At 43.3% G+C, this 12,774-nt stretch overlaps 1 protein-coding gene across 1 annotated transcript in view; it reads right to left on the minus strand.

Annotated features, from left to right (window-relative positions):
* myoz1 (myozenin 1) overlaps positions 1-2,193 on the minus strand; it is a 15,155-nt gene extending 12,962 nt beyond the window's left edge. Inside the window, exons 1-3 of the mRNA XM_033012713.1 lie at positions 2,010-2,193; positions 1,493-1,596; positions 573-742 (exon numbers count right to left, since the gene is read on the minus strand). Of these exons, the coding sequence (XP_032868604.1) occupies positions 573-742; positions 1,493-1,568 (246 nt within the window). The 5' untranslated portion in view covers positions 1,569-1,596; positions 2,010-2,193. The remainder of the gene's footprint in view (positions 1-572; positions 743-1,492; positions 1,597-2,009) is intronic.
* Positions 2,194-12,774: the final 10,581 nt, after the last annotated feature.

Here is a 12,774-nt window from a genome sequence, read left to right on the forward strand (position 1 = left end):
ACATGTATAATGCAGAGGCTGTCAGGTGCTACAAAAGCTAAGGAGTCAATTCAATATAAATTCAAGTCAAGTCAAGTTTTATTCATCACTTGCACATATCCCATATCCAATTTGTATTATTTTCATTCAGTATGCCTTGGAACATGTCTCTCTCACTGAAGATAATATTATAATTGTTTTGTGTACACAGAGTCCACTTTATAGTGATAGGTTCCCTATTTGGTCGCTATTTCCAATGGCTATCCTATTCTCCCCATTCCTCTTGTTACTGTAGTTTCAGGTTTCTCTTTTTTAACCATGAAGGCGTATATATCATTGGGGTAAGGCTGGAGATGTGATAACATCCTGCGGCTACTCCACGCCAGCATATAAATGGCCACATCTTGTATTGGGATTCCCTTTATCTTAAATGGCAGATGTTCACTATCAGCCATTAGAAAATACACAAGAAGAAATGGAGAGGTAGCATGAGTGGGAAGGATATGTGGGAACGTGTTGTTTCAAGATTTGTTCAGAGGCAGCATTAGAGGTTGGGTTTTAACTGGTAACATCCCGAAGGAAGAAATGCCTACCATCGAATCTGGGTGAAAGACGTCGGGATGTGACTCATAGATGAACCTCTCGACCCTGATCTGCCGCTCTTTAAACATCTGCGACCCTTTATTCTTCATCAGGGACAGTTCCTCCAACATCAGATCCCGAGGGATGCTGATCTTCTTCCCGAGGTTAATCTCGGCCCCGGCTGTTACAGAAAATCGTTTAAAATCGTAAAAGAATTATTAGTGACAGCGAGACCCACCTTTGGCGCTGGGTATTTATTGAACTGCGCGCCTCGCCAATTCCTCTCGCCTCGGAGGCTGAAATTACAGGCCAGCGTGGCAAATATTACAGACATTGCACTCCGTAAATCACACATATCTTCAGCTGTTTGCATTCGCCAGCTCCAAGGACTGACGTGTACTCCGGAGAGGAGAGGGGAGATCTCTGGCTCTGCACGGGTTTTTCTAAATCAAAGTTTGCAGGAGGCTTAGGATATCCAGATTAAAAGGATATCTGAAGAAGGGTTTCGGCCCGAAACGTTGCCTATTTCCTTCGCTCCATAGATGCTGCCTCACCCGCTGAGTTTCTCCAGCACTTTTGTCTACCTCCAAAAATATTCAATGTTTCATTGTCGGGGTGTCAATCAATCAGTGACTGATTTCTTTTTAATCTAGGGGGAAATTAGGTGTTTATTAATAAGACGCAGCCTGCAAAACTCCTCACAGCTATTTCATATCAACCACAACTAATCATAGAAATGCCGGCATTAGGCAGAAAGGCCATTTCACAGTTTACCGCATTGCAAATCAGCTGCCGATAAATACAAGCACCAAGATAAATGACCCTGTAATCCGAGTAACCGCTTCAGCTTTTTTTGGAAGAGCTTGGTATCTTTATAGGGAGGGCTGAGATCCTCGATGTGTGTGGAGAGATTCTCATGTCCAGGACCTACCATCCTTCAACGTTTTTATAATGGTTCTCGATGACTTTTTCCTCTTGGAGGGCGCGGGTGTCCCAGCTAACGGCATGGTCGATGGAGTCTATCCTTTCTTGCCACTGGAGGGTGAAGAAAAGAAACCACACTCATTGGCAATTACATTTACACCCGGGGTAACATTTCCACTAACTACTGCCAAAAGCATTCACATCTTGTCTAATTCTCATTAAGTATTCCAAAATTGGTGATTTAAGAAACACAAACGTTTTAATCTTAATATATTGAGCACATACTGAAAACACCGCAGGGAATGCATGCAAGAAAGTGAATAAAATGTTCAGTCTTATTCCTATTTTCTGCAGACAAACATTTATATGACAAAGATATTGAAAGAGAACAGTTGCCCTTATATTAGATCAACCACATAAAACTCTGAACCAAAGATCCATTACTCCTTACAAATCCAGGGAGATACAACCACTGCCAAGACTATCCAACATTATCTTATTATAAGATGTTTGTGGTGACTTACCTTTTAAAAATCTGCTGGGATATTGCAGGCTCACCTCCAAGCTTGCTAAATCAAGGTCTTCATGGGATAAATTGTAGAGATTGTGCAGAAAGGATAGACTGGAGTTGTGTCTGCACAGCACCAAGTGCTGATGCAAAGTGCAGTGAACTTGATTCCAAATGTTTTTCTCGCATGTGCATCATTGAGATATATATAGTATTGAACCAAGGGTCTCAGATAGCAGAGACACCAGATAAAACCATGTATGTAAGCAGTCTTCAAACTTTGGATGTTAAGGTGGAAACAAACAAACAAAAATGGAGTGAAGGTGTGAAGAATGGCGAGGAACTGTTTTTGTGATACAGTCGCAAAGCAGTAAACTGTGGTCAGAATTTCCAAGACGTGTGTTGCTTTTTATTCAAGTAACAAAACAAAGTCTTGCTGCTCCCCTGCTGACTCATGTACAATGGCACTGAGTATTGAAGCCAGGAAGTTGACATATTTGCTTGCTGCCCTGTGTTAAGTTAACAGGTGCTGCCCAGGGTGGTGGGTGGGTTATTGGAAGTGTCATTGGCCCCAGCTGAGTGAGGCAAGAGCTAAATCATCGTAGAGAGTTACCATTCCCTAACTCCGGTAGAGTGGGATGGCACCTGACTACATATGTTAGCGTAAACAATTCATCTCCACTGAAGATCTGCAGCCACATGTCAATCTGATTGCATTGATCCTGTAAACCAGCATTCATGTAATGTCATGGACATCCTTTTTCTCACCATGGAATGCAAGAAAAGGCCATTGGAGACCATGAGCCCAGACTTTCAGAATGCATGGATCCTAGCAAGAACTTCTCTGTCATGCCTCTACATAGAAACATAGAAAATAGGTGCAGGAGTAGGCCATTTGGCCCTTCGAGCCTGCACCGCCATTCAATATGATCATGGCTGATCATCCAATTCAGTATCCCGTACCTGCCTTCTCTCCATACCCCCTGATCCCTTTAGCCACAAGGGCCACATCTAACTCCCTCTTAAATATAGCCAATGAACTGGCCTCAACTACCTTCTGTGGCAGAGAGTTCCAGAGATTCACCACTCTCTCCGTGAAAAATGTTTTTCTCATCTCGGTCCTAAAGGATTTCCCCTCTATCCTTAAGCTGTGACCCCTTGTCCTGGACTTCCCCAACATCTGGAACAATCTTCCTGCATCTAGCCTGTCCAATCCCTTAAGAATGTTGTAAGTTTCTATAAGATCCCCTCTCAATCTCCTAAATTCTAGCGAGTACAAGCCGAGTCTATCCAGTCTTTCTTCATAAGAAAGTCCTGACATCCCAGGAATCAGTCTGGTGAACCTTCTCTGCACTCCCTCTATGGCAATAATGTCCTTCCTCAGATTTGGAGACCAAAACTGTACGCAATACTCCAGGTGTGGTCTCACCAAGACCCTGTACAACTGCAGTAGAACCTCCCTGCTCCTATACTCAAATCCTTTATGAAACATTGGGGACAATCTTATCTGGGTTGGAAATTCTATCACTATTTTTTTTCTCAATCTCTCATTTACAATCTTCACAATAATCCGTTCTTGGTCACCTCTTGTTTCTCATTTATATTCTGTCCCTCAGCAACGTATTATTGGAAGACATGTTGCCCATTGATACCTAGGTCTATCCTCTATCTTTCTCAAATCTTTGATGTTTCTAGGTATCTGGTGTCTAGCCCCAGATAATGTCTGTTCCCTCCAACCAAGACGTGTGTATTTGGTAATAAAAATGGAAACACTCAGCAGGTCAGTCAGCATCTGTGGAAAGAATACATGTTCTGATGAAATGTTATTGACCTTAATTAACATCAAGTTTGATTTTCTCAATTGATTAACATCAGGTTTGCCAGTACGCCACCATATTGGTCCGGATATCGAATAACGGCGAGATGGAGAGCAGAAAGGTGATTGAGAAGCTGGCAACTTGGTGCCATGACACCAACCTCTCTCTCAATGTCAGCAAGACAAAGGAGATAGTGATTGACTTCAGGAAGCGAAGCAGTACACACATCCCAGTCTACATTAATGGTGCCGAAGTAGAGATGGTTGATTTTATTCAACAATTTGTCCTGGACCAGTCACATTGAAACTATGGCCAAGAAAGCACACCAATTAACAGTGTTCACATTCTTGTGTGTCTACACCAGGGACACCATTCCCCGCATTGAACGTTGACATAGGCTGAGCAGAACAAGCGACAATCCCAGTATAAATTAGGCAAGTGTAAACCTAGTGTCAGGAAAAGTATAAATCAAACAAATTTTAAATCATGAGGGATTTAGTTTGGATGAGTGTAAATCAGGCAGATTGTAAATTGGGCAGAGCCTGGCCGGGTGTTCTTTGGGAAGGTACGGTTCAAGTGAGGCAGGATATAGTTTGGGCAGACGACAGACACAAATGCTGGAGTAACTCAGCGGGTCAGGCAACGTCTCTGGAGAAAAGGAATAGCTGACGTTTCCTGGGCAGTGCCTATTTCAAATTGAGCATGGTGTAGTTCAAATGAGTTGGGATGTAGATTGGGAAGTGCACTTCTTCTTGCGTATGGCGTGCACAGCCTAAAGTTGCAGGACAACTTGTTCTATTTGATCTTACTCGATTGTGCACGCCAGGTTGATTGCATTTGTCGAAACAGGGCGGACCACGTGAAGGTTGCAATCTCCCACCCACAGAAGTGCACTGTTTTAATGGAATGGGATATACTTTGGACAGGTTTTACTAAATGGGGTAGGGTGAAGTTGGACAAGGTTTACTTCAAATGGATTGAGTGGTTCGGGCAGGTGTAGTTCAAGTACAATTGGGTGCGTTTTAGATGAGGTGCAGTTTAAGATGGATATGGTTTGGGTTGGTATGATTCATATGGAATGCCGACCAGTTTGAACATTATGTAATTCAAGTGAAGCAGGTGTAGTGAAGGCAGGATGTCATTTGGATGAGATGTAGTTCAAATCCGGCCGGTACATTGTAGTTCAAGCGTGGTGGGGTGAGTGGGGGTAAATTTGTGGGATGATTCAGGTGAAGTATAAATTCAGGTAAAGTAAGTACATTTCAGATAAAGATCAGTCAGCTTTAAACGAGATGGGGTGTAATTCTGGCAGAGGTAACTTAAGTGGGTCAGGATGTAGTTTGGTCGGGATAGAGACTACGTAATTTGTACAGGGCGAAAGGCTTTACAAATGATCAATTTAATTACTGTCACTTCCTAATTTAATAAAATAACCTCCTGTGAATTGCAGTAGTAATGGTAAAATGAAAGGTAAAATAAGATGAAATTAAGAGGCAAATGATATATTGGTCTTCAATGTAATATGAGTTGAGTACCAGAGGTCTTACTGCAAATTACATTTGGCACTGGTGAGATCTTACCTGGAATAATGTTACTTATCTGGTTTCTTTGCCCAAGGAAGGATCTACTACTGATTAAATAAATAAATAAATCATCTCAAGATATGCTTACTTTAAATAGGTTCTCCTCCTTTCTCTGACAGGAGGGCTGTGAGACCATCTTTCACTGCTCCCCCTACTCCATGCCCCACCTGGACGTGTACCGATTTCTGCACTTCCCCTCCACCGACAGTGCACCTAGATTCCTTCCCCTGGATTCACAGTTGCAATTGCTTAATCTTTTCATCTCACAAGTATTTTTTATCTCATGTCAAACCATTCGCCTATCAAAAAAAGCCCTAGCCTGTTTCAGCTATTGCCTGTCATGCTTTGTCTTGCCCTTTCTCTCTTTTAGCTTTCTCTCCCCCTCCCTCCCTCCCTCCCCACCCCACCCCCCCCACCCCCCCCCCAATGTCTGAAGAAGGGTCCTGACCCTAAACGTTACCTATCCATGTTCTCCAGGGATGCTGCTTGACCCGCTAAGTTACTCCAGCACCTTTTATCTATCAAAAAATCTTTTATTGTCTCATATTTCAAAACACAAGAGATAATCGCATTGAAAGACACAAAATTATTTGGGGTTGACTTTGTGGAAGCACGAATAATGTTTCCCCAGACTGGGACATTAAGAACTAAGAGTTCGCCACCTCCAACGGGATCCCACCACTGGCCACATCTTCCCATCTCCTCCCCTTTCGGCTTTCCGCAGAGACCGCTCCCTCCGTAACTCTCTGGTCAATTCATCCCTTCCCACCCAAACCACCCCCTCCGCTGGTACTTTCCCTTTCAACCGCAGGAAATGCTATACTTGTCGCTTTACCTCCCCCCTTGACTCCATTCAAGGACCTAAGCAGTATTTCCAGGTGCGGCAGAGGTTCACCTGCACCTCCTCCAACCTCTTCTATTGCATCCGCTGCGCTAGGTGTCAGCTGCTCTACATCAGTGAGACCAAGGCTTGATGATCGCTTCGCCCAACACCTTCGCTCAGTTCGCAATAACTAACCTGATCTCCCGGTGGCTCAGCACTTCAACTCCCCCTCCCATTCCAAATCCGACCTTTCTGTCCTGGGCCTCCTCCATGGCCAGAGTGAGTCCCACCATAAGTTGGAGGAGCAGGACCGCCTATTTCGCTTCGGCAGTTTACACCCCAGCGAACATTGACCTCCAATTTCAGGTAGTTCTTGCTTTCTCCCTCTTTCCCCTCCCCCTCCCAGCTCTCCCACAGCCCACTGCCTCGGCCTCTTCCTTTCTTTTTCCCGCCCCCACCATCCCCTCATTAGTCTGAAGAAGGGTCTCGACCCGAAACGTCATCCATTCCTTCGCTCCAGGTGAGTTTCTCCAGCATTTTTATCTACCTTCGATTTTTCCAGCATCTCCAGTTCCTTATCAAACAAGAACTAAGAGTTAATGTTTTAATATATCGATTTTATTTATTAGGCATTCAGGACTTACATGGGAAGACATTTTTTTAATCTGGAGTGTGTAATTCTCTACCTAAAAGCTCAGTCTTTCAATATCTGTCCAAAACAGTGAAGGTTGGATTTTGGATATTAAAGGAATCAAAGATTGTTTGAGGAATATGGTACAGAGGACTGAGGAACATAGCACATAACATGGCCAAATGGCTTACCCTGGTTTATTTCTTATGTCCCTCTGTATCAGAGGAAAATGAATGAGGTAGCAATAAGGGAAATTTTAAGGGATTGTATTGTATTGTATTGTATTCAATTTATTGTCATTATTTCATAAGAGACAACGAGATGGATTTTCCTTACAGTCAAGTACCATAAAAATAAATGATAAATAAATAAAACATATTTTAAAAATAAGCACAAACACAGAGAGGAGAGAGGAGGGGGAATAGAAAAGAGAAAGGAGCGGGAGGAATGATAGAGAGGGCATGATAAATGTGGATAGAAATGCGGAGGAGGCAGAGAGAGAAAGGTAACGATCAGGAGAAAGGAAGGAGAGTGAGAAGAGGGGATGGGGATTGGGGAATGGTGCGTGCGACGGATAGCGAGGGAGGAAGAAGGACAGAGCGAGAGAATAACGAAAGTGGTTAGGAGAGACAATGAGGAAAAAGTGGGTGGATAGGAAGAGGGAGAAGGAGGAGGGAAACAACAGGGACTGAGAGTATGAGGAAGTGTGAAGTAGAAATGAAAAAAAAAAGTTGGCATTTGGAAAGATTTTTTGTGTATTGAAAATTGAAAATGATGATGCATTGACAATATTGGGTAAAATGGAGACGGGGAGAGGGAGAGCAGTGACTTTGGGTAGTATGAGGTGGAGTACATATCATAGAAGTATGTGCTTATTCCATGCTCCATATGTTCTCCAAACAAGCACTCATACTGAAATAACAATATTGTTGTGAATTGTAACATGGCTCCGTTGATGCTTTATTTTGGTTTACAATTATTATAAAAGAGTCATATTGGAAAGGCACGATGAAGTGAAAGGTAATGAAATATTGCTTGCACTGGAAGCTTAGGAGCTAACACAGATTTTAGGTGAATAGTACGAGAACCAAAAGGGAGACGAGGAGAACAAGTTTATCCATTATTAATGATCCAGGTCACGCAACTATCTCCAGTTTAAATTCCATTTGGAATATTTTGGAGGACCAAGAAACCAAGAACCAAGAACTATGAAAGGAAATTCAGTGGAAAATTCCGAAGGCAATTTTAGCAAGTCATAGTTTCCAGAGCTATGAGAGAGAAGGAAAGAGCAATGCTCTTGTTGAGAGCCTGCATAGGCATGGTGGGCCTGCATCATACTTGTGGTCCTTGTGTCACTGTTCATGAAGGGGAGCTGCGGAGATTGTTTGTTGCCTTCTTCGTGTTTAAATCTACGCATCTTCTCCTACTTGGGCTGTAATCCAGGTATTATTTACCAGAGCAACACACAACTGTATTTTTCCTCCTCTGGCATTTTTCTCTTTGCTTCATCTTTTCTGCCTGAGTATGGCTTCGTTATATTCATATACAGTGTGATTTGATCGGATAGCATGCAAACAACTGCTTTTCCACTGCAACTTGCTACACAGGACAATAATAAATGAAAACGGGTATCTCATGGGCAAAAATACCAAAATTGGAGCCAAATGCAAATAGTATACAGTATTTCTGGAATAAAGAATGTTATTATTCTTATCCAGCAACCCATCTCCTGCTCTGGAATCCAGCTTCATGCACCTGTTCCAGGCTGTGACCTTCTCGAGTCCACTTGCTCTCTAGCGTTCTGTTTGCTGCCAACAGTCGGGGCTTAAGTGGTACTGATTGGAGTCAGATTATTATGTTGCCCTGCAATGAATCAAAATATCATCACATAGTGCCTCTAATACGGTCTCAGGTTGAGCAGGCTCTTGTTACATGCTGTGCTTTCACATGTTGCACTTTTGCACTATCTCCCAATTTAATGTTGCTGCATGCTGCCTCACGTGATGCTTCATTGTATTTTGTGCCGGACAGGATAGAAAAAGGGCATTCATCCCACTGCAAGGACAAGCCAGGGAACTGCAGACATATGAGGCGAACATCAGTGTGGAGGAAAGAACTGCAGATGCTGGTTTAAATCGAAGGTAGAGACAAAATGCTGGAGCAACTTAGCAGGTCAGGCAGCCTCTCTGAAAAGAAGGAATGGGTGATGTTTTGGATCGAGACCCTTCTTCAGACTACCTTAGGTGAACATCAGTGGTGGGTAAGTTATTGCAAGGGATTCTGAGGGGACAGGATTTATCTGCATTTGCAAAGGGAAGAACTGATTAGTGATAGTCAGCATGGCTTTCTTTGTGGGGGAACCATATCTCACAAAATTGATTGCGTTTTTTGAGGAGGTAACAGAGGATTCATGAGGGCAAGGCTTTGGAGAAGGTTATGTGTGATATAGAGGTTTATAAAATTCTGAAGATCATAGATAGTCACAGTAGATTGTCACTGTTTTTCCCCCCATGGTAGGCAGATGGAAACTAGATGGCTTAGGTTTAGGTGAGAGGGGAAGGATTTAACGAAGATGGAAAGGGTACAAAGAAGATTTACGAGGATGTTGCCAGGACTGGAGGGTCTGAGTTACAGGGAGAGGTTGAGCAGGCTGGGACTCCTTGGAATACCTTGGAACGCAGGAGGATGAGAGGTGATTTTATAGAGATGTATAAAACCATGAGAGGAATAGACCGGGTTGATGTACAGAGTCTCTTGCCCAGAGTAGGTGAATCGAGGACCAGAGGACATAGGTTTAAGGTGAAGAGGAAAAGATTTATTAGGAATCTGAGGGGTAACTTTTTCACACAAAGGGTGGTGGATGTATGGAACAAGCTGCCAGAGGAGGTAGTTGAGGCTGGGACTATCCCAACTTTTAAGAAACAGTTTTCCAGGTACATGGATAGGACAGGTTTGGAGGGATATGGACCAATCGTGGGCAGGTGGGATTAGTGTAGCTAGGATATGTTGGCTGGTGTGGGCAAGTTGGGCTGAAAGGCCTGTTTCCACCCTATATCACTCTATGACTCTAAGATGTGAGAGACATGTCTTTCACAGAGGATGGTGGGTTTATGGAATGAGCTGCCAGAAGAAGTGATAGAGTGATAGAGACAGGTGTAATTATATTGTTTTAAAAACATTTGGACAGGTACACGGATAGCAAAGATTTAGAGGCATATTGGCAAAAACAGGCAAATAAGATTAGGATATCTTGGTCAGCATGGACGAGATCGGCTGAAGAGAATCTTTCCAAATATTCAGATCCCTTATGAATCTATGAATATGAGCTATGAATTGACTACTGTCCTCTTCCACACCACATGGAAGCATTTCCTGTGCAGGTTACGTGCATACTCTCCAATTCGTTACTCTTATATGCAATCTGGACATGCCCCTTCAGACTGTATTGCCATTAGGTAGCAAGGGGGATCCCCAGTGAAGGTCTCCCTCCACGGGTGGCCTCTCCCTTCACAGGCACAACAGAGGATGTACTTCCTGCGGCAGCTGAGGAAGCACAATCTGCCAGAGGCAATGATGGTCCAATTCTACACGGCCATCGTAGAGTCTGTTCTCACCTTCTCCATCATGGTCTGGTCTCAGCCACCAAGCACGACACCTGGAGGCTGCAGCGAATCGTCCGATCAGCAGAGAAGATTATTGGCTGCAACCTTCCCTCCATTGATGAACTGTAGACTGCAAGGGCCAGGAAGCGAGCGGGCAAGATCAGCTCTGACCCCTCTCACCCTGGCCACAAACTCTTTGAATCACTTCCCTCTGGAAGGCGACTCTGGACTGTCAAAGCTGCCACAGCCAGACATAAAAACAGATTTTATCCACGAGTAGTTGCTCTACTCAACAGCCAAAAATCTGCAGCCTCCCTTTGATCTGGTATTTTGTTGGTTCACATGCTTGATCAATGGTGTTTTATCATTAATGTTTTATTATTATTAATGTTTAGTGTTTTCTGAGTCATTCGTAACTGTCACTGTATGACATGTTGTTACTTGTGGGCGGAGCACCAAGGCAAATTCCTTGTATGTGAATACTCGGCCAATAAACTTACTTACTTACTTACAGACTTGAGATGGTGAGAATTGCACAGAGCGATGCTCTGCAGTGGGTTTTAATTTGGTTCATGTACTCCCAACCCCTCAAATATTTTTGTAGCCTGGAGGAGTTTGTGTCTGTGTTTACATAGAAAGTGAAAGGTTTCAGCCCCAGTTTAAGTATTTGAAAAGGCTACTCTTCAACTTTTGGTCGGACTTCAGCTCCATGCTCCTCTCCTTTAAGGTGGCTGAGGAGGGCAGGTTGGTCAAAGGAGATACTGGATAATGCAGATACTGGAATCTTGAGCACAAAAACAGACTGTTGGAGGAACTCAGCAGGTCAGGCAGCATCTGTGGAGGGAAATGGACAAACGATTTTTCGGTCTGGACCCTTCTTCAGGCAGTTGATATAACCTTCTGTTGGGTGGCCATTCACAGGTCTGGGCATCAGACCACTTGTTCCATTGTCGCATACAGTGCTGTCACATTGACACACATCTCACTGCCATATTTTGTGCTCTCATGCATTCTGTTATGCATGTCATGCCATTGAATATTATCACATGTTGTGTTGTCACCTGTTGCATTATTGCACTGTCACATGTTATTCTCTCAAATGGTGCTTGTTCCTATGTGGCCCTGTCATGTTCCACTGTTTTGTTATCAAATGGTGCACTGAAACTCATTGCTCCATCAGCCTGTAGTGTTGCAAGCTGTGCTGTCGAGTCGCATTGTATTATTCCACAGCCATGCCCAGCAGTGTCACACATCACACTGTCGTACTTTGTTCCAGCAAACCGTCTTGTTACAAAATCACATAATGCATTGTACCGATGTAACTGTCAAGAGCTTTTTGGCTGTCCTGTCATCAGTCACATCTTGCTCTCTTGTTCTCTCACATGCTTCACTGTGGCACTTTCACATTATTGTTACACAGCACTCTGTCACAAGTTATGCTCTTTCTTTCACAAGGTGCATTGTCACACTTGATGCTAACATTTATTATTGAAATTATTATTGTTAGTTTTGAAAGCTGCACCGTCACTAGATTGCTTGTGATTTAATTTGAATTTGATTTGTATACAGTATATATTCTGATGGAAATGGACATATTGTAAATATATAAACACTCTTTTATTTTCAAATCGATGTCTATTGTCACTCGATGTTCGGTCAAATTAAACAGTCATACATTGCACTGTCACATGTTGCCCTGACATACGTTGAGCAGAATAATATCACCTGTTCTAGACACACAACAAGGCTTCATCCAATGCCCTGTCATACTCATACTCTCCTCATACAGGGTTTGCTCCATCAGACTGTGTTCTGTCACACTGTACTGACATGCAATGTATTTGACATACTCCCTTGCCGAGCACTGCCTGGCAGTCCCCTTGTTAGGTGGAACTCTATCTACCATCACCCCTTGCAAATTCTCACATTACACACCATCAGCAAGTGTACTCTCATAACGAACACTCTCACATTATATACCGTCAGGCAGTGTACCCTCCCACCCTGTCTACTGTCACACAGAACACTGTCTGGCAGTTCAGTCACACGTCCTATCCACTGTTGTATCCTGTCCACTGCCACACTGTTCACTAGTGGTGTGGTCTCATACAACATACTGTCAGTGGTGCACTATCACATGGTGGGTTGCAACATTTCATGTTATTATATGATGTGCTAACCTGCTCCCTGAGCTCAATGCTAGAGTATGTTTACTGCCCCTGTTGGTATTCATGACAGCTGCCCGGTCAATAATCCTTGTATGTTTTGTGACAGGTTCGCAGTTCCCTTCATGTTTGACTCCTACTTTGATTTCATTCTGTCCAT

The sequence above is a fragment of the Amblyraja radiata genome, chromosome 37 (assembly GCF_010909765.2).
Source record: "Amblyraja radiata isolate CabotCenter1 chromosome 37, sAmbRad1.1.pri, whole genome shotgun sequence".
Classification (NCBI taxonomy): Eukaryota; Metazoa; Chordata; class Chondrichthyes; order Rajiformes; family Rajidae; genus Amblyraja; species Amblyraja radiata.